Below are 23,551 nucleotides of genomic sequence, written 5' to 3'. Positions count from 1 at the left end.
AATACAGTTTGCTTGCTGCGGACTTCTAGCATGAGCTCACTGACAGCTTGGGGAGTAGACAGATGAGGCATGGAAAATATTCTGAATTTGTTCATTTATCTTATTGAGACATGGGAAGAAGCAACAAATGGCCTGTATTTATAAAGGGGCGGGGAATAGGATGGGAAAACAAAGAAATTGAGCGGAAGAAAATTAGTTTTTAAATAATAGCTGTTATATTATAGTTACTTTGAATATTTAGTCTACTACATGAATTGCAGTTGATTTTATAGTGCATTCCTGTACATGTCCACTGAGTTCCGAGGGCCTTACTAACAGGTGTGTATAAAATTAAATCTTTACTCACAGTAAACACATCATTTAATATGAAAAACTACCAATAGCTTTTGCTTTGGTTTTGTTACTTTTGATATGTTGTTATTTCAATGTCACTTTTATATGGAGGTGATGGGTACATAGGATCCATTAATTAATTCAGATGGTTTATTGAAATTAGAAGGCCTCAAATAACTAGGATAGTGAAATTCTTGAATGATCTCCTGGCAGTATCATCACACAAACAACCTCATTCATTGTCACTGGATTATTATTATTCTTTTTTAAAAAAAAAACAGGATGGAAAGTTTTAATGCAGTCAATGGAAATTTGGGAACAGACTCCACAACTGGAAATGGCATACTGGACAGAATGGATTGGTTACATTCTAAAAAGGTTTCTGTTGGATGGCTTGATAGAAGATATTTATTGCAGATCACAAAATGTAGTAATGAAACAGAAACATTCTACAGATTAATACTGGCTAGTGACATTGCTGTCTTTTCCATTTTCCTGAAGCAATATGACATGGGTTATTTGCTTCAGCTATCTGTTTTTTATTGAACTCTTTCTTATCCCATATATCTTGTACATATCTTACATCCATCATGTTTTTGCTCTTAGATTTTAGGATGCAGTATCCTAGTTGAACAGACTGTGTTCTTTCAATAAGGAGGTGGAGGAAGAAGAGGAGAAATAATATCAGTAGTAATTATTATAATGACTTTTTCCTGTTCTTCCAAAGGAGCCCAGGGCAGCTGGAAGAGGCTAATTACAACTGTTCAGGCTTAGAAAAATGGTTGCCACCAGTTTCACCTAAAAAGGAAATCAAGAGGAAATGCTGAAGATTCCTGCTCAGTTGACACCTCTATGGAACACTGAAGGAAGACTTTAGATAAGACTAGTAACATTTCTTAAGGGGTTCCTCACATCCCTAAATTTGCTTCAGTGTGAGGAGATAACTGACCTTTCGGTCCTCCGAATTTTTCAATATATAATAAAATATTGGCTATAAATATAAAAGTGGGCAAAATTATATGCATGATGATGTAAGCAGCACAGTAAAATAGTCTTCTAATTGCAAAGCTATGCCTACCTTTTATATAAACAGATGTTGAAGTATCCTAGTTAACAGATATTCACTACCAGGTGGGGCTCTGTATGATAAAGTGAGACACCTGCAACTAACCAGAACTGAAAGTGTAACACATAGTGGCACAGTGTGAGGAACCACGTATGCTGTGTTTTTTTGGATGCTTTAAGAACAGAAGCAGAAATGTCCAAACAATATCGCTAGTAGGGAGAAACAGAAGCCCTTTTTTTTGGAGAAGAAGTAGACTTAGAAGTTGAGTCTTATTTGGGGGGGGGGGGTTATAAATTTTCCTCAGCACAAGAAGAAATAGATATTTGCAAGCAACGCTAAGCAAAGGCTGCAAGCAACTTCAGAACCATTATGATCTTTCAGGGTAGTCAATTAATTTATGCTTCTTGATATATTTTCCAGCCTGTTATTTAGTGTTCTTTCGCCACCCAGCAGCCCCCTTCTTTTCTGGGTGCTATTTAATTGACAGATAGAAAATCCTATTCGTGCTGATTTCCAGCCTTAATCATAGTTGAAAGGAGGTTTGCAGACCTGAAACCCTAATTCAGGGGTTATTATGAAGTGTGTGGGCTGGTGGCTTTTCCTTGCTTTCGACGCCTCTCCACTCCCAAAGGCTTCTGTACCACGGTTTGATGAATGTCGATTTCTGAGCTTTGGGGGCGTTGCCCCTCCCCCCTCTCATTCAGAAGGGAGTTTGGCAATAAATATTTATGTCTTGATTACCTCTTGTCACTGCATAATTATCTCTGCTGGAAGGGAGTGCCAGCAGCAGATATCTAGTCTGCCATGATTCCTCCCCGGAAGTCAGTAGGGTCAATAAAGAAATTTCAACAGTGCCAGTTTTTGGGTTAATGGTCCCAGGATGTGTCAAAGTCAGTGTTGTACAGGACACCAGTTAACTTGCTTGCATTTTATCAGATTTACTGGATGTATGTGACAAGCCCCTCCTACACACTGTTTGTATGCCCCTCTTGCTGTCCACTTAAAGCATATTCAATACTACAAATGGAGTATGGGTTAATCTGTTAGAAATATTCTGTTCCTGATAAGATGGTTTGTATATCCTGGATGGAAGGAGAGAATTGTGTAGTTCCCTCACGTTTGAGATACTTGGGAACCTCATGTGGGGAAATTCTGAAATGCACAACTTCCACTTTCTATTTCAATGCTTCTGTGTAATGTGCAAAGCCTGTAGAGGAGAGTTCATACAAAGTAACTTTACTTATTGTAAATATATATTTGCCCTCTATGTTTATATAGATGAAAATGCTTCAAGGATAAACAAAATGTTCAGCGTTGGAGATGTGTTCAGCTATTTCTGACTACAGGAATTTTGGCACTTGATTCAGTGTAGCTCAGTCCTCATTTTTTTTAAAGCAACAACAGTGACTTTAGATTTGTTGGCTGTGTGGTCTGCTGCAAGTGTTTGACAGAGTTGCCATCTTTAAGACTATTCCCTAAAGGTTCTCCTGCCCTGGAGGTATTTGGAACTAAAGCTTTGAGTAATCTGGAGCTAAGAATGACAACTGAATAATGAGCTGAGCTGTAAGTAATCAGGCAAATGTCTGCATTGGATGTGGCTTTTTACTTACAAATCTTTCAGCGACCCCAGGTGTATTCTGGAATCATTTTAATGAACCAGATGCAAGGCACCGAAGGAAAGAGACTTGCAAGCTATACGTGACTTTTTAAATTTTTTTTTTTAATCCATCCTCTCGACTCCTGCTGCCGTCAGTGCCATTTTTAGTGTCAAGAGCTATGATTGACTGGACTGCAGCAAGAGATATTTCAGGACTATTTCAATTTGATTAGCTATGTTTGCTTCTTCCCATGATGGAAAGAATAAATAGGCACTTCTGGAGATTGTCAATGACCAGAATATACAGCCTGTGATACATCTAGGCTCTATTGAGATAGAGTAAGCAACAGTAACTGTTTGCATTATTGATCTTCACTTTAAGATTCCGGTTGGTATCATATCTTGCTTTGGCGTGGGTCTGTTCCTCACAATCCCTTTTGCACTGAGGTAAAGATATATGAGAAGGACACGAAGGCACAAACATTTCCTCCTCCTTGTTTAAAAGAAGGAAATCATAAACTAATCTTACTCTAATTAATCTTTCTTTCATCAACCTTCTCCCTGCCCCCGCCGCCAGATAGTATGGTTCCACATTATGCTTTCATATGAAAATCTGATGTATGTATGTACATACACACACATAAACAAACACACTCTTGTACTACTATATCCAAAACACTGCAATTCCCACCCCCTTTCCAATTGTCCCTCCTCTTCATTGACAGGACACAAGCCGGCCTGCAACATCTACAATGAGAATGCTGCCCAAAGCCATGAGCCAATATGTCTGCATGTTAGGATTTGGCTCTGATCACGATAAGAAAACTATCTCAGTCTCTGGTACATTTCCCACCAAATAGGCAAAGCTATAAAGCTGTTATGTATGCACATTCACAAATTTATTGAAAATCTACTTATCTTTATGATTCGTATGTTGTGCATTTTGATATGAGAAGGGGGGAAAATTATTTTACAGAGCAATTAAAGCTATTGTGATATCTACATTTACCGACAAATTATAATTACTCACAAGGACAAAAGTTGCCCCAAGGCACTAAAGTTGGCTTCTGATAGATCTCTAAGTAGGCTGCCTTTGATCTTCCAACCTCATACTAAAGAAGCTTATAATCAAAATCTTTGAGGGCTGTCGGGAACAACAAAATCTCAGGATCTCACATAGTATTTGGACTGGGAAACCAAACGCTTAACTACTTGAAGGCAATAGTCTTGTATATTACGCCATCTTTGAAGTCCTCTTTAATGTGCTTAAATACAATTGTAGCAACTTAATCATAGAAATAGTGGTTTATAATTACTATTTTGCTTTGAGTCTCTCTTTTCTATAACATTAACTTTCTTTTGAGTCTAAATCTGAGAGCCAGAGTGGTCTAAGAGTCTTGGACTGAGATCCGGAAGACCAGGGTTCTAGTCTCTACTCAGCCATGAAACTCACTGAGTGAGCTTGCACCAATCACTATCTCTCAGCCTAACCTACGTCATGGGGCTGTTGTGAGGATAAACCAGGGACATAAAGAACCATGTACACCACCTTGAGCGCCTTATGGAAAGGTGAGGTATAAATGTAATAAATGAGAGAGAGAGAGAGAGAGAGAGAGAGAGAGAGAGAGACAAAGGGATTTAAAAACCTTTGGCCAACTGGAAGTCAAGATTTGTCATGAGCTCTAGCTATCAGAACAATCATAGTTGTCCAAAAACAGCCTTGCTATTTATTTTCTAATGAAAAAGATGCATATCACAAATATATTTTACCAATGGGACAAAAATACTTTGACATTCCAAATTATTTCCAAAAAAACCCTCATCTGTGTTTATCCAGCTCAAGGAATTATGAACTCACCCAAGCTGTCTCAACTCCCCATGTTAATTTAAAATGCAGTTTATGTCCTATATTTTAATAGGCTTTTTGTAGAGTCTTGCTGTCCCCAGGGTACAGCAATAAGTTCACAATCTTTTTCAGATTTGCTCTGCACTTCCTTCTCACTCAGGTATCCTGTTAGACAACCTTGACCAGGGTTTTCCCCATGCAGAGTCTTCAGCAGGGGTAGATCTTGAACAGCTGCTTTGCCTAACAGTGTTGATTTGACCTTTGGTCAGCTGGATGCCTAGGGATGCAATTTCATTTCAGCATCTTCCCATGGGAAGTGCTGTTCATAGGAAGGCCTGCTCACCCCCATCTTATGCTTTGAGCCCAGTTCATCATCACCCACCTGGAACCAATTACAAAGCCTGGCTGGTCATCTTCTAGCTCACTGTTTCCACCCCAAGGACAGGCTCATCCCATCATGCTACAATTCTAATAACTGTAAATACTCTACAGTATTTCAGGTATTTGAAAAGGTCAGAAGGGACTACCATAATTGCCTAATGATTCTAATTTCCTGCACAACACAAATGTTTTCCTGCAGTAATTTTTTGCAGTAGGACAGAGCCCTTCCCTGTTTTGCATGTACTACACAAATGCATTTTGAGCATTTTAATACTCATTCCGTAAAATTTATATGCATCTAGTACTTAATATAAACAAACTATGGGGACAGCTACTGTGCTACTTCATATTCCACACATTCTATAATTCTTTCTGTTTTCCAACAGAAAGTACAGTCTCATCTCCCACCTCCGGAATCCTAAGGACCATTCCAACCGCCTTTGCTGAGGGCATTCAAAAGCTGAAGCCAATCACTGCCACTTAATGAGGGTGCCTGTAGGATCCACATGTTTGCCACTGTGTTTGTAGTACCCATGCTTCATATTTCTAGGCAAAAAAAGTCTTATGAACAGCTATACAACTAAACATGCCATGTGGTCCCGAGGCGACTTCTGTTCAAATATATGTCTTTAAATATTAGAAATTGCTACTATTACATAAAGGATGTGAAGATCTTGCTAAGGTGGTGTTTTTACGCACTGTGTTTTACTGCATTCCTAAGTAGGATAGCGATGATCAGTAAGAGCCCCCACACTAAAAGTAAATAAAAGTAACCCATAATCTTTATATGTAATGCTTTTTCAAAGGCTGTTAGATTTGATGGCATGAAAACTAGCGCCCATTTAGGGTTGTTGTTGTTTTTCAAATTGCCCAAGTCATCCAACAAAGAGGTTGGGCTTGTCATAATAAACTAGACCTCTCAGCACCAACTACTTTTTAATGACAACTCAGTGATATCACTTGGCAACAGCAGCAAAATGGGAATTACTGTGCCCTAAGTGCATCACACCAGTGTTTCAAAATGCAGAACTCTTGTATATTTCAGTAAAGTGCAGCAGTTGTATCAATACAAAAAGAACAAAATGGACAGGTATGGATAAGAAGGTAAGATAAGCAAATATGAGGATGGAAGCCTAACATAGAAGACAACATAGATAAGAAAGTGGAGAAAACATAAATAGAAATAAAGTACTGGTAGTGATAAGAATTTAAATAATTAACCATAGCATCTTCACAAGTAGGATAATTCTGGATTCTTGTCTCAACCGTTTCATTTTTATCTCCAAAATGGCAATATTCACACATTTATAGCCCAGGGTTTTGAAATGCTATCCTAAGCACATTGGGGGATGGGCAGGCAACTACATTTTCATACACTGGCAGAGAGACCTTCTTAATTTTGAGTCTTTCGTCTTGCAACTCATGGAAGTTTATTTTCTGAACTAAATGCATGACAGGTGTAATCACACAACCTTAAAAAGCTGTCATTTTTTTAAGGCACATAGCTGCTGACCAGTTTAGTGCTAATCACAATATAAATGTTTCAAATCAGTTTAGGGCAGGCTTCCTCAAACTCGGCCCTCCAGATGTTTTGAGACTACAATTCCCATCATTCCTGACCACTGGTCCTGCTAGCTAGGGATCATGGGAGTTGTAGGCCAAAAACATCTGGAGTGCCGAGTTTGAGGAAGCCTGGTTTAGGGTAATGTAAGAACGGCAAGAGTGAATTATGAAGTTATGACTTTAAAAGACAAATAATTTTTGAACTATGATAAAAAGCAAATCATAAATGTAAGGAGTACCCTTCCTAAGCTCCCAATCTTCCCAATCACTCACAACCACCTTCAAAAGTGCACAGTGATATATCTAGGATTGGAGTGCAAGAGTTTTTTTGCTATGAAGATGGTTGAAAAATAATTTCTAAAGTTGCTTGGCTTCATCAGAGAGCAAACCTATGAGATTGTACGGCAGAGCAAAACCTACGTCCAAAGCTCTGTCAGATAGCTATAGCAGGGGTGGAAAGTGAAGTAGCTTTCTCTCTCTTTTTCCTTCCCTTTTAAACAAAATCCTTCCCATTGACTTCAATGGGAGAAAGGTTTGTGGCCCTTTGAAGGTGCTGTGAGATGCCTTAGGCTCCTGCAAAATGGCCTTCCCAGTTTCCTTCCCACCAGGAGTAGGAAAGCTCCACAGATGCACAAGGAGAACCTCGGAGGTACCTAAGTTGGTTAGAGCGTGGGTGCTGATAACACCAAGGTTGCAGGTTTGATCCTTGTATAGGACAGCTGCATATTCCTGATCCTCAGGGTCCCTTCCAACTCGCTGATTCTATGGTATGAGTGCCACACCAGTTTTTAGATGATCTTATGATTGCTTTGCCAGCATTGCAACAGGATTGGATCATATGTGTTACCAAAAGCCAAAGCCAAAACAGTATAAAGGTGCTTTTTGATTAATTAGAATCTTCATGAAGAAGCAAGTTCCTCTGAGTTCAGTTGGACTTCAGCCATCCTTCTCGGGATTGCAGTGTGGTATTTTGCTAACAATTAAATACATATATATATTTAATAAAGACAAGGGTGACCTTTGAAAGATATATAAAATCAGCCAAGACAATATCTGCCTGATGGAAAGCTGTGATGTAAGCGTAACTTTCCAAGAGGAAGGCAACTTACAAAGATATGTGGTTTGTTGATTTTCATAAAGATATCAGGGCTGATTTATTACATTTCAGAACACTTAAGAGTTTTGAGCATTAAATATGGGTCAAGAATCTCTAAACATGTCAAGAACCGACATTCATTAAAATAAATCACGCAAAATGACACTTGTATTATAAGTTATGACACTACCATGGCTCTAATAAATAAAGAATGAGAAACTTTCACAGGAAAAATATCTCCCTGTACTATGCCGCATATTTTGACATCGTCAATTCATCATTGTAGAAGTCAGGCAGAGCACAGTCTGCTGTAGTCAGGAAGCTCATTACCTCATTAAAAATTATAGTAGGTCTAGAACTCTACTTTTTTGTTTGGTTACTTATTTTTGTTGAAATAAGAGAACAGAATAATAATTGTTTTGCTTCTCTGTACCATCTGAACATGACTATTAGGCTGCAGTTGAAGAGCAGATGGATAGGTTTTATAGCTGATCTGAAGTGAAGTATATATATTTCTATAACTAATATGACAGGTGGTACATAGATCTACCTTATGACTGCGTGGAAACTTGAGATCAATTCAATCAATAGCATCCACCCCCCATACATAGAATTATCATAATGGGAGGCAGAGAATGGGGAGAATCTTGTTGTTCCACTCCATCCTGCATGTCCTTGTTACTGTCCCTGCAGACTCCCACACATTGGGAGCTGAACTTCTGCCTGTTGAACTCAAACTGAACCCACACAATTTAGAAACCTGGTGATCTGTGGTTCCAAATCACACAGGAGCCTATTTGCGCAGAAAAGGTTGAAGTGCTGCTGAAATTCCCTAAATATATACCCAGCATCAATTCCTATATCGTACATGGCTTCTGCAAAAGTGGTAGTCAATTGCATTCATACTGCTCATTTCATTTGTCGCAACAATGCAAATTGAATTTTTCAACATGAGATGTTTCCAGTGTATATATTTAGAAACAAATTTCAGAAGCCTAGGGAAATAGTGCTGCTTTTAGAGATACTGTGGCAAGCCATACAGTACAGCTGTAAGTCTAGAGCACCTTTCAAATGCCTAAGAATGCTCTTGCCATGTGCAAACTGACTTTGACAAACGACTAATGTTCTGCCTTTTTTCTGAAGCCTTTCATGCTCTGCCTCCCCTCTGTCCTTATACATTGTCCTTGCACCTGTTCATATCTTCTCCACTACTGTGCATTTTTACTCTGAAGCTTTATTATTTTGCTTACCAGGAAACTATACAGTTCCTGCAATGCAAATTGTCTTCTGGTTAGGATCTGTGCATGGTAAACCCTTATTCAGTTGCTTTTGTGTAATTCTCCAACCTTAAAACACACATCCATAATGGTTCGCATAATTAACATAGGTGGGGCTTGTGGAAGAATAATTCTCCTTTACATTCTTGTTGCTATTGGTGAATTATTCTAAAATGTTTGTTCAGTCTCTCTCTCTCTCTCTCTCTCTCTCTCTCTCTCTCTGTAAAACACATCATTTTGTAGAATGAGTATTACATTTCTGACTAATTTTATGAGATGTGTACAGTATTTTAAACGAAATCCATTTGAGGAAAGGTGGGCAAGTGTAACGTAACTGTTCAGGAGTATTTATTTAGTACATATTTGTTATGGAAAGGAACTTCAAAACAGCATAAAACGGTATTTGTAAAAATGTGCAGTCAGCAACAGCTTCTGCTGCTATCTGATAATATGTTAGTCACAGTTTTCCAGCAACAAAGGTGTGGAACCAATCTGTTAGCAAACTAATTCACTCTGGATATCACTCAGCAATATTATCTGTAGCAAGGGGGGGGCAATATAGGCAACGCTGTGATGAGAGGAGCACTTGGCTATTCCGACTGAGCTGAGCTGGAACTGGATTTAAGAAATTAAGACTATTTTTGCTGCATTACGTTATAATGCTGAATTATTGTAAGTTTATTAAGTAAGTCATGTAATAAACAGCAGGTAACTATTGATGACTGAAACAATAGCCAAGTTGCTCCAGCGGTAACTTCACTTTATTCTGATTTTGAAATAAACGGTCAGATAAATCCTCCTCTAGCTTTCCAACAGCTGTGCATTTGCTGCACAATCCTTTGCCTAATTCCTTGGAAATAAGTCCCATCACATTCAATGGGCCAACCACCAGCAAAGAGTGCAAAGAATTGCAGCCTTAGGCTGTGATCTTAACCCTAATTTCCTGGAAGTAAACACCACAGAATTCAATAGGACTTCCTTCTAAACTGGCATAGTTAGGATTGTGCTGTTTATCTTCTTTATGGCAAATGATTGTAAGCTTCTAATAAATTAATTGTTTAATAATAATCAGAATGAATGCTACACATTGATTAAGTACTCACATCTATTGATTTTTTTATTACAAATATATTATAAGTGGCCTTAACACCAGCCAAAGTATCATGCCTATGAACAAAGCTGGGATGTAGCTCTGAGCAAGCAGCTCATTAGAAACTAATCATACAAAACTGAGTGACATAGAAAGCGGGGGGGGGGGGGGTTTAGTTATTCTGTGTAGACTCCTTAATTAATATAAGTTCATTTGATATACATTTGATATACATAGATAGATGGGGCTCCATACACCAGAACACTGAAAAAGCAAAGTGATGAAATTTGTTTTGAACTGTTATTTTCTGTACCTTTATTTCATTCTTTTGATCATTTGAAACATAGAATAGGTTTAATGGAATACATGAAAGTTCATACCAATGCAGTGGTACCTCGGGTTAAGAACTTAATTCATTCTGGAGGTCCGTTCTTAACCTGAAACTGTTCTTAACCTGAAGCACCACTTTAGCTAATGGGGCCTCCCGCTGCCGCTGTGCCGTCACTGTGCCATTTCTGTTCTCATCCTGAAGCAAAGTTCTTAACCCGAGGTACTATTTCTGGGTTAGCGGAGTCTGTAACCTGAAGTGTCTGTAACCCGAGGTACTACTGTAACAAAATTAGTTGGTCTCTAAGGTGTTACTGGAAGGATTTTTTTTATTTTGTTTCGACTACAGCAGACCAACACGGCTACCTACCTGTAACTAATTCTTTTGTATTTACTTTTACAGATTCAGTTTGCAAAAGGTATTTATAGTTATAGCAAGAACAAAACTCAGCTACCTCTCATGGGTAGTTGGTAGGGAATTTATCCACAGGTCCCAGTTTGGACATGCTAAGCCACAGTGCAATAGTAAAAAGGACTGGGGGGGAGCAAAGAGTCTTGGTAAGACATGGTTTGGCTCACCATGTTGCGCAAATCAGATCATTCAGTAGATATAGCCTGTAATGCACATCATTTAGACAACCACATATTACAACTCTATAGGGATAGTAGTATAAGCACATAAAATTGGGAAACACTGGCCTGCAAATACTCCAATTGGAGAACAGCCTTCAACAAAGGTGTCCTGGACTCTGAAGAAGCACGAACTCAGGACGAAACTCAGGAGAAGCGAGCTAAAAGGAAGCCACATTTGGCAAATCCTCACCGTGATCAACTCCTGCCCAGAAACCTATGACCCCACTGTGGAAGGATGTGTGGATCCAAAATTGGCCTCCACAGTCACTCATGGGCACACTGCTAAGACTGCCTTCATGGAAGACAATCTTACTCGGCTACGAGTGATCGCCAAAAAGACAGGGACAGTGGCAAAAGGCTGTATGGTAACATATATTTTGTGTGGTTTAACGGATCCATATATATTTAACTGACATAATAAATAGTGGTGGGTTAGTCAGCTAAAGGATCTTCTGTATTTTAGCAAATCTCTAATTGAAAAAAAGAAGAAGTGTTTATTCTTCATCAAACTATTTTAATATAATTTTAAAAACATTTTAGAAATATGGTTAAACATGCCTGAGTGCTCTCCCCTAAAACATAAAATGTGTGAAAGTCAGCTAGTTAATGTGTAAGTTAATGTTCGGTATAATGACTTTCCTTGATTTTACCGCCTGCAGCAATATTTTTTAAAATTGCTGAAAGTTAATCAATACTTGCTTATATTTCAAGAATTGCATGACAACAGTGGTATGCATCACTGTCAAGCATTTTTCTACAACTAGAAACAAGGGTCTCTATAAACCTAATTTTATACAAAATTAGATCAAAGAGAATGGGCAAGATTTTAGTTCTACTTTAAATAATAATAATATTTAAAATATTTCAGAAGATGAAATGCCTGTGCTTTAAAGTCATATTTGTCCAGTGTGAAGATTCCATTCTTTATACAGGCATGCCACCGTGAAATCTCTATTTTTTGAACTGATTTCCCCTTTCAAGGGTCAAGACTATAATCTTTGGCTTTCAAGCTTACTGTTATCTGCCTTCAGGTGTGAATTTTCAAGCAAATATGTTTCTACATATAACACTTTAGCCTTAGCCAGATACTGAAAGGCTTGTAGATCAGTCATCATCACTGTGTAATTCTATTTTCAAAATAATATTTCTCACTCAGAATATACTCATGCTTGTATTGGATTCACTTCTCAAATACAAATTTGAGGTAATCAAAAGCCCAAGGGCAACTTCAGTCTTTCTAAAACTCATTTTCTACCTCTGTTTGAAGAAATAGATCTGAAATGTAAAAATAATAGGAAACTATGTGGCGGGGGGGGCACCATTGGTCAAGGTACAGACAGATGTACAAATTCCTGTGCCATTTACTCTGCTGAAAACCAAGAGGAATTTAAAAACAGAAATAAAACAATGCTGACATAATGACAGCAGTGCTGACATAATGGCAGAATCAGACCTAGAGGTTTGTATCGACTTATTGTTTTAGCCACAGCTATCAGACCTATTCATACATATACACATATACTTTTCAACATTCTGTGGAGCACTGAGTTACATTTTATAATAGACATCAATCCAGTACGATCTCACAATCGTGGTGGCCTGCGCTAAGCAACCATAAAATTGGAGAAGCAATGTGCAAATTCTCACAAGGTTGCGGAGAAAGTTAGATTGCTCAACAGAGCTTTTATAGACATTTGGTCTGTACATGATTTACTGTGTAAAACGGCGATCACTGTCCTTTCAGTATGGATGAACTGTAAACTGTATTGTAACAAAATGCTAATGCATGTCATCATGTTACAGGAACAAAGAAAATTTAATATGTGAATGAATAATTTAAAAATGATACATATATATAGCAGGTCCTTTCCTCTGCCCCTCTCCTCCATCAGTTTCTCACCTGGAATTCCTTCCAGGGGTGTCTCCTTCACTATAATCTGTCTCTTCTTTTCCCCAAACTCAACTGATAACTATTGCCATAGGATTAAAAAGGAATAATGTTGAAGAATGGCAGAGACAATCGTCTATCCCTGACCTAACCTCCCAATGCCTATCATAGTTCATTCACACAAAACTGAAGAAATTTAGAAACATGATAAAGATACTGGGTTGTATCCAACTAAGTTCAGCTCCGACAAGACCCAACATGGGGATACAACCCTATGGAACTTTACATCAACCGGATTCAAAGTAGGAGCATACTAAGCATAAATCATACGATATTCTGTTTTACCACTATTTGACAAACATATTCTAATTCATAGCTGAACTAAACAAATGCCCACTTCGTTATACTCATCCTTTGCAACGTAATTTGTAATTTGTAAAAGAGCTCAATGGAAGGGGAACCCGTGCTGAACTGGCACCACTAAATTACCTTCGGGTAACGTAACTTTTGAGTTGTGAATGCGGCAAACCCGGAAGTGTATGCTTCCAAGTTTTGCCGCACGCGCATGCACAGAACTGCGCCTCCGGTTACGAAGATTTCAGTATACAGCCAGGCCTCCGGAACGGATCCCATTCACAACAAGAGGTACCATTGTACTTCTAACAGTGTTTAATTGTTTTAATTATTTTAGCTTCTCCAGCTACTGCGGAGCAATCTCCCGAATGTCTTTCATTCATAAACAGTAACAGCAGCCTGTCCTCACATGGCTAGGTTTAACAAACAGGGATTCCAGGGAACATGGTGTATTTTTTTTAAGAAAAGGAAATCACTGCCTAAAACTGATCAGCAGTGACAAGGGAAGCTAAATTGTGATGTCATAAGCCTGCCAGCCAATGGAAGGTGTTTTCAGTCTCTGCTATTTCTAGGAAATTTTTAGATTAAGTTTTCTTAAAGACTATTATGGAAATGATGGTTTTGTTCCACTAGTTCAGGTGTGGGGGACCTAAGGCCCTCCAGATGTTACTACCCTAAAACCCCAATCATCCCTGGCTGTGCTTGCTGGGAATGATGGGAGTTGTAGTTCAGCAGCTCCTGGAGAGCTCAAGGTTCCCCACAGCTCTTCCCCTCAGCTACTGAGTATATAACTGAATGCAATTCTGAACAGGAAGCACAAAACAGTAGTTCTCACACATTTTGACAGGCGTTTTAAAACAGAAATTGAGCACTCTGTGACAACTGCACAACATGAAGATCATCAATGACGTTTACTACACATTCTTAGAAGCATAAAATATATGTCAGAATAGAAATTTGGATCATTACAGCTCACCAGTTTTAACCTCTGCAAAGGTATCCTGCTTGTGTCTATTGGTGTCCTCTCTATGACATTCACAAATCTCACTTCGGGAATAGCAATTGCACACATGACGTGAGCCCACCTGTAAATAACAACAATACAAAAAAGAAAGATATGCAAACATTTTAAAGTATATACATACAGAGAGAGAAATAGATTTTCCCACTGCATTTCTCAAACTTTATTTTTTGAATAATGGTATTTTTTTCACAAGGAATGCAATGAGAAACCATAATTTCCTCCCCAAACTGATATGCTTACACAGTATTCATACCATATAATGTGTTACATTTGTTAAAACAACAACAGTAATAATAATGGCTCAGATCCAACTACTTTAGGCATATCAATGTTTGGTGGTACCCAGCAATATCTTTTCCTTTTTCTGTTTGATCAGATGCCACGTCACAAAATCCTTCTGATTCTTCCCGCAATTTCCCGCAATGTTTGCCATATAAAACTGGGCTGCTGTTTTTAAAGAAACGTAGGTGAAAGGCTCCCTTGGCTTGTAAAATCAGACAAACATTTCTTTTGATTCCATCCTCATTCATACATGCCCAGTAATTTCGAAAAAGTTTGTTTAAAATATTCTAGTCCATTACTGGAAAAACTTGTTACATATTCACTGAGCGCTAAAGAACCACATACAGAGCACTGTGCGAGCAGGGGTCCCCAATCCTTTTGGCTCTGGAAGCACCGGTGGAAATCTAAGAAGCCACAGAATATCCATCTCAGCAGTGAAAAGAATGGTGTTGCTAAGACAACCACTGCCCCAACAGATAAGGCACAAAACAGAAATGCAAACAATAGCCTCCACATCCAAAAATGAAAAGCATCCCCACAACTAAACAACCCTGCAAATGTCAGAAAAGTGCCAAGGGAAGCACCTGAGGGTGTTGGGACCCCAAGAAGGCATATTGATGACCTCATCTCGAGAGCAAGATTCACAATGGAAAGAGGGCTTTCCCTTGTGAGCTGTTATTTGTTCTCCCTTAACTTCCCTATCCTTGTTATGTTTATATAGATATATTTTTTAAAAACTTAACGAAAGCACAATAAATAAATATAAACACACACATACACACATATAATGGTGTGAGATGCAGCTAAACAGAAACTGACACACATATAATGGAAGTTGGAAACACTTTTTGTCCACACATGGGAGGACTGGATCTCGGCCACTGGTGAGAAATAAATACCATAAATATTTATTCTGAGGTCCTTTACAAGTATTGTTTGAAAATAGTTCCAGTTCTATTAGAAAACGCAGTATGAAGAGTCCTGGGGCTGCGTTCCTCGTGGCATTGAGATAATCATGCATACTGAAGAAACAGCAGAAGCTGCTTAATCCTGACGACAAGTATAACTTGCCTAGCTCCCTGATGGTTGTGTTTGATGTACCCAGCTGGCCAGCCAAAGTGTGCAGGGGAAAAACAGACTCTTGTTTAGTGGTGTAGTGTTATCCTTATGTGCAGGCACTTTTGATTATATCCTGCATAGCCATGTCTGCATAGCCTGGATATAAAAGAAAAATGAATTTTGGCCAATGCAATGAAGCCAGCATTTTTCTCAGCCCTCTTACCACCTTATATAACAATCAAGCTTACGAAGACTTCGGAGGAACTCAAAAGTTGCCTCACTATATTGTGACATTTTTGTTGATTTATAATAAAGGGGCTTAAAGAGAAGTCAAAATGAAAATGCAGTTTATACCTTAACCTTACAGGATAATGCAGTCTTTCTTATCTCAGCTTAGTGTGGACTTGGTGGGTTTCTCAGGCGACAAAAACCTGGCATGCACCCCAGGAGAATGGAAAATAGGACCCCAGGACATCATTGTACCAGCTGTGAAAAGAGTGGGTGGTCCTTTGTCCCTGTCTCACTACACCACAGCTCTTGTGTATTAAGAGCCTCTACCCAGGGTTGTGATTCTGTATCTGCGAATGTCTAGAACAGGGTTTTATGGGAATGGTCCCGTGACTTTGGAAATCCATTTTTTCTGGAAACTCTCTGACCATCCTTCACTGCCCACTATGTTTTCCTGTTTCTCTACATTCTGAAAAAAAAGTCTTTATAAATAACTTAATATGGATTGGTAGATATTACTCATAGGAAATGTATTAAAAGAGGAAACCAGTGAGGTGATTACAGGAAATCACAGACTCCTGTGGAAAGCGATGGTTTTACTATTTAAAACTGCCAGTCGAGTCAAAACACAAAAATAGCAAAACACAGTGTTGTGAAAAGACACGAAACACGTGTGAAACGTGTGGAAGTTGGATTCCTCTATAAACAGAAACCACTCCCACATTTTTCATTCATGATTTTTCTTTTAAGATACAATACGCACAGAAAGGATTTTGATTTTCATACATGCCCTTTGTGGGCTCTCATCGGTAGATATCAAAGAAAAATGTTGCATTCAATTTAGCTGACATTTCCTTGATCTATATTTTGAAATCTGTTTATTTCCGTCAGCACTCTATTATGAGATACTTGATGCTTAATTAACATTTAGCTAAAAAGCTGACTGCAAAGAGATTATAATAACTATTTGCAGCTAATTTAAAATACTGGGCAGATGTATTATAAATTTATCTGTATGGCAATACCGCATTTGAGAAATAAAGACATCGATCAATATTAAGCTAGAATCCCTTGGTTCAGACATAACTGCTGCAAAGATTCCATTTGTATTAAAGCCAGAAGATGAGGTGTGTGGTACCAGGGCCCAACACTCATGCCCAACTTCATAAACCACAGTTTTTGAAGCCCAGAATGACCATCTAAACCAAGCCATGAATCATTTACACATGCCATATGACCATCTATAGAACACTGCTCAAAAATGTGTTACCAGTTCCGCTAGTGCACTAGTGCACACATTCACATACAGATACATCTTACATGCGTACTCGCGTAATTTGAGGGAATTAGAATTTAACTCTCAAGATCTTTACATAGGCAGGATGGCATTGGCTCTGATAACTTTGCTTAGTTTGGGGACTTTAGCTTAGTGTGCTTGCTCCAGACAGAAAGCAATAAACACACTGCAGCTGTAATTAGAATATTCATTTATAAATCAATAGAAACTTAAAGGTGATAACAAGACAATATAAGACAATTTAAGAGCAAGGGAAGTAGTATTGTGGCTTGAAACACCATTACAGAAAAAATTAAGAAAAGAGTGGGCTAATAATGGATACACAGACTAGACCACCCTGTCCTTGCCTAGACCATCCACTTTTGTAACCAGAGATAGAGAGAAAAGACTAAAGTAGGAGAATTGCCTAATAGGGAACTCTGAAGGTGCGTCTTCAAAAAACCTAGTTTTCTTATGGAGAAGAGGAAAGAACCAGGAAGGGGGAAATGTTATATGTTAAGTAGTAGTTTAAAATAGTTATCTATGATTATTTTAGTTTTGCAAGTTTTATCAGTTTTTTAAATTGATGATGATCTTATACTTGTTTTTTGAACAGTTTGGTGGATTTTTGCTTTATTTTATTATGTTAATGATTCTTATGATCTATCAATCTTTCTAAATAAAATAAATAAAAATTAAAGGCCTTTTCCTGGCTTTCAAGAGCCAGATACAGCAAGAACAGAACAATACAGGAGACCTAAGAAATTAGAAAACTTGGAGTGTGAATATTTCCTGTCCAAATGGGGAAGGAATAGGATGGTGTTGTCAGTTTAAAACTTTCAGAGCCATCGCTGTGGCAAGCAGGGATTCTGTCAGAGAAGCCGAACCAAAAAACCTCACTGGATAGAAATAATGAATTTCAAGTGGGATTCCTTTGCATGCACTTTGTGAGGGATACTTCCTATCCCTGCTAAGACTCCAGCAGCGGCAGAGTGGCCAATTATGCTGCCATTGAGCCCAGGTCCAGTCAGTCCCATCCTCTTGGTTTCTCTGAACTCTTCTCAGTTAAGTTCAAAGCTAGAAGTATCTCTTCCCTTCAGAATATTCCAGCTGGTATTTCTGCAAAGGGTCCTAACTAGCCCTGAAAACAAAATCACAGACACAGCTTTAAGGCAAGGAAACAAAGGAATGGTGGAGGCAAGGGCGGGGTGCAAGCTACAGCGTAAGCAAATTGAAAGAAAGAAAAAAGAGCAAAGATCAGTCTCCTCGCCAACTTTCCGAAGTGATGAATCAGAACTGTGTGAAGCAGTCCTGCTGCCTATAATTGAACCAGAGAGGTGTGGAACAACCTTCCAGATAGAAGGCTGAACCAAGTGGGGGCACCCTGTCAATAATAATAATAATAATGTATTATTTATACCCCGCTCATCTGGCTGGGTTTCCCCAGCCACTCTGGGCAGCTTCCAGCAAAAGATTAAAAGTACATTAAAACATCAGTCATTAAAAACTTCCCTAAACAGGGCTGCCTTCAGATGTCTTCTAAACGCCAGATAGTTACTTCATCTCCTTGACATCCGATGGGAGGGTGTTCCACAGGGCGGGCGCCACTACCAAGTAGCCCCTCTGCCTGGTTCCCTGTAACTTTGCTTCTCGCAATGAGGGAACTGCCAGAAGGTCCTCGGAGCCGGACCTCAGTGTCCAGGTTGAACGATGGGGGTGGAGATGCTCCTGTCCACCCAGTCATGTGGAAAGTTATTGCTTAACCTCGCTCTTAATCTGAACTGCTGTCCCTTTCATAAAGATCCAAACATGTACCTGACTGATATTTCAAAACTAAAGACGAGGGTGGGAAGTTCCTGGAATATCCAGAGCATAAATTGTTAAGTGTTATTCAACAGGGTGAAAGTCAACCAAGAGGAGGTTTCTGCCTATTCAGACTGTCTTTAACAGTGCTAATAATGAAAGGACTTGAATTAGAGAGCTTTTAAATGGAAGTCTTTTTGGAAATACACACTTTTCCTGGAGGAAATGACTGAAGGGTGCACAAAAATAGCACTGAATTAGTGGTACAGATTTTTCTATAACAAAAAGGTTCAGGGATCACCAGCCTTTGGGGAACCATGGCCACATTTGCAAACCAGGGAAAACTTTTGTGGGGATCACAAACAACAACAATAGCTGGTTACAAACAAATGCTTCTTTCACGTCTAATTTCAAAAAGGGGAGGAAAGACCTGTGATTACCTGGGAAAGTCTGTGCAGGTACCATGTTGGTAAAGCTTCCTTTAGTTCCATCATTTGCTAAGCTAAAACATTGCTCTATTTGACTACAGAATATTGGTCTTACAAAGAGTATGGTGTCAACTGCAGAGCTATTTTCTGAGTCTATTGTAAGTAATAGTAAGAAAACCAACCAGCTTGAGTTCCAGACTTATTCTAAATTGATTCAGATTGATTATTTTGTTAATAAATGCTCATTTCTTTCAAAAGTTTAGTGATACCACATTAACTACCATAATCACAGAATTCCAGAGCTAAAGAAAAATAAGTTGAACATGAGATAAAACTGTAAGACTTGCCCATGCAAACAATGACAAATGAGCTTTCATTTCCTTCCTTTATATTGTCATCAACAAAAGCTGAGTGTGGAATATTTAAGCATGAGAGGATGATAAAACAAAACTTGCACATTAGCTCACAAAATGCATTTAAAAAGCAGCAGCAACCTAACTTAGCAACTTAATTGGAAGCTACCTGTACCTTTCAGTTGGAGAAGAGAGGTCCATATGTTAGCTCATTTTTGTAGAGATAAAAGAATACTGTACGTAAATTACATTTTGAAGCTGTCTTTGTCTAAGCCTGCTAACTGAAATTTAAAACCCAACACTAAAAGTGGAGTTTGCAAGGAAAGTAAGTAACACAGCAGTAATCTTTTCTTTAAGTTTCCACAGGCATTTCTAAAACCCAGTTAAAACCCAGTCCTTTTTGACAGAAAGGCTAATCAAAATAATACAAAATTGCACCAACAGGTTTTTGGAAAAAATGTGTTACAACCATTCTTCAGAGGTGCCAAACCGTACGCAAAGCACGGTGGCAACAAAATTATGATATTTTTAAAAAAATTTAGGGTGGGTTCACATGTAGCTGGTACAGTGGTGCCTCACAAGACGAAAAGAATCCGTTCCGCGAGTCTCTTCGTCTTGCGGGTTTTTTCGTCTTGCGAAGCAAGCCCATTAGCGGTTTAGCGGATTAGCGCTACAGTATTAGCGGCTTAGCGGATCAGCTGATAAGCGGCTTAGCGATCAGCTGTTAAGCGGCTTAGCGGATCAGCTGATAAGCGGCTTAGTGGCTTAACGGATCAGCTGTTAAGCGGCTTAGCCGATCAGCTGATAAGCGGCTTAGCGATCAGCTGTTAAGCGGCTTAGCGGATCAGCTGATAAGGGGCTTAGCGATCAGCTGTTAAGCGGCTTAGCGGATCAGCTGATAAGCGGCTTAGTGGCTTAACGGATCAGGCTGTTAAGCGGCTTAGCCGATCAGCTGATAAGTGGCTTAGCGATCAGCTGTTAAGTGGCTTAGCGGATCAGCTGATAAGGGGCTTAGCGATCAGCTGTTAAGCGGCTTAGTGGATCAGCTGATAAGCGGCTTAGCGGCTTGGGGAAAAGGGGGGGAAAGGAAAAAAAACCCGCAGGAACTCGCAAGACATTTTCGTCTTGCGAAGCAAGCCCATAGGAAATTCGTTTTGTGAAGCACCTCCAAAACGGAAAACCCTTTCGTCTAGCGGGTTTTCCGTCTTGCGAGGCATTCGTCTTGTGGGGCACCACTGTACATGACAACCACATATTGATATTGAAGCACAGAAAGGACAAGAGTTCCCTGAGTTCCCATCTGGGAGCTTCAAAATACAGCTGATCCATACAGAACGTTGGGCTTGAAGTTAGCACTGCAGCACTGACTGAAAGCCATAGTTCCATCCGAGAATTTTCTTTGCAGCCGGGCTGCAAAGGAAGAACAACCAGGAAGGCATTTAAGAGTGTGCCCCTCCCCCCCCATTCTTTAATTTGAAGATGGGTCACCTGACATCATGGTGACATCAGGTAATTGAGAGGAGCCATCCATCTGTCAAAATGGTCCACCAGGATGGGGAAAGACAAAATTTGGTTCCCAAGCCCAATCCTGCTCCACCCCCCGTGCTTTGCTGTAGAATTCACTTACTTTCTGTTGGTAGTCTGCTTGAGCGCTCCACCTCTCAAATTACACAGACAACATTCCTACAAAAGAAATGTTTAAAAAGAGAGAATTAATCTAAATTAGCTAAAAAGCATTGTTACACACCTGGATGTAAGGTATAAAAAATTAGGAGTGTAATTGACTGGTTCTTGGGGGGGAGGGGCTGAATTTTGTCATATTAAGCTCCCTGGTACTGAGGTACTCAAAATGTTTTAAAATAAGGTCCCTGCAGAAAGATGGTGAGCGTTGTTGTTTTTTGTTTTGTTTTTGAGAACTTAGCAAGTCAGGGGCTTTCTTCTAAAGGCTGACAACCGCATTTTTGCCAGATTTGACTGAAGGTATAGTAAAGGAAAGGTAAAGCCTAAGTGAAGCCAAAGCTTACAAGGGAGGATACTTGTCAATTTCCAGAGAAATCTATACAGAAGAAGAGATCACTATAGTGCATCTCTTGTACTATGCTACAAAGGAAGGGATAAATGATGTAGGTTGGGAGGGTAGTGTAGAAGATTAAGTTACTTAGCAGGTTTTGACGGAGAGTGGTGATTTTTATTTTTTATTTTTGCAGGGGGAGAAAGAATGGATGGCACAAGTACTGAATAAGGGGCAGGCAAAAGGGTATGGAAGAGAAGTGAAATATGGACACATGTCTAAGGGCTTTGATCTGTTTCACAATGAATGAGCAAAAAAGTTTGGTAATGTGGCATATTAGACACGAAGCAAATGATTAGGATCTCTCATGATTTTATTTTAAGAAAACAAAACATAGGCACCAGAGGTTGAAAGGTCAAATCAAGTAAAGACAATGTCATTTTGGGAAGGATATTTATTCTACCCCATGTTCTCCTGATAATACTCACCCTGTAGTAGTTACCTGGATTTTCCCCTCCCTGGCACTTTTTTGGATTTAAATTCTCCCTTCCACTAGTTCTACATACTCATTCTGATTTATCTGCCAGCAAGTGCTATTAATTTTTGAGCAAACAGCAGGCAATTCTTATCAGAGATTTCTTACATCACATCTAGTTCTATCAAATGGCTACGGAATGAAGTTTCTCCATGTTGGCCAACCATATAAGTGCAATATTTACATCTTCCTTAGAGCTGGCAGACCTAAAGGAGTTCAAGGGTTCTATTAACAGAGCCATTGTTGCACATCAGATAAGCACAGCTGATTTCTCTTTTTTGAGTATTAATTCTTAAGCGGTTGGTGCTTTTCCTTATGGGTGCCAGCTGCAGGAGCTGGAGATTTATTCCACTTGTGTTTTCTAGAGTATCACATTATTACAGCCTACCTCTTAATTTTATCCAGTTGGGTGCCATTACCTCCTTACCTAAATTTTGCTTTGGGCTTCAGCCTTGTCTTATATACTTGGCCACAGGGAAAGCAGCAGTAGTAACTAAGCCTAAAAGAACTGATGTAATGAGAGGGCTTTCTCCAAATTGTATGTGAAAATAGGAAATTTAGTTTTCATGCAGCCTTGTGCACCCAATAGCCCTTTGCTATATCTAAAAACAAACAAACCAACAACCTGTATACAAATGAAACATATAAAAACTGCAATCCTATACCCACTTTCTTGGAAGTAAGATCCATTAAACTCAGTGGGATTTATTTTCAAATAGGATTGTGCTGTAAGTGTAGATACATTGCTCAGCAGAGGAAAAAGAGCTGGATTTTCTTCTCACTTCCTGTAACTTCTAAGAGACACTGAAAACCATATAAGGCATTAACGAACCTGTGACTTGAACCAATACTATCATTCCATGTGTAAGCCACATGGTAAACATAATTATTCTAGATTATGCTTTTCATGTTGCTAACTTTAAAACACCAATTCTTGTTACGTTGCTTCAGCCGCTGTAAGTCATCCCGCATTCCTCTGTTAGTCCCTCTCAAATATTTGCAGGTTCTTATCACATTCTCTTGTTATCTCCTTTCCTCCAAGCTGTATGCAGTTAAACTCCCCTAGCTATCCATGAACAGAGCCATTTTTAATCCTTCCTT

The 23,551-nt window shown here is 39.1% G+C and overlaps 1 protein-coding gene across 5 annotated transcripts in view; it reads right to left on the bottom strand.

Annotated features, from left to right (window-relative positions):
• Positions 1 to 23,551, bottom strand: part of KDM4C (lysine demethylase 4C) — a gene marked incomplete at its 5' end in the record, with an annotated part of 196,664 nt that overhangs the window by 45,820 nt on the left and 127,293 nt on the right. For all 5 annotated transcript variants that reach the window (XM_080987740.1, XM_080987737.1, XM_080987739.1 and 2 more), the window contains 2 exons: positions 14,428 to 14,536; positions 21,532 to 21,587. In XM_080987740.1, the coding sequence (XP_080843866.1) occupies positions 14,428 to 14,536; positions 21,532 to 21,587 (165 nt within the window). The remainder of the gene's footprint in view (positions 1 to 14,427; positions 14,537 to 21,531; positions 21,588 to 23,551) is intronic.

This window comes from Podarcis pityusensis (assembly GCF_964106645.2).
Source record: "Podarcis pityusensis genome assembly, chromosome: 17".
NCBI lineage: Eukaryota > Metazoa > Chordata > Lepidosauria > Squamata > Lacertidae > Podarcis > Podarcis pityusensis.
Note: the sequence above shows the minus strand (reverse complement) of the source record. Positions and strands in the feature narration are given on the sequence as shown.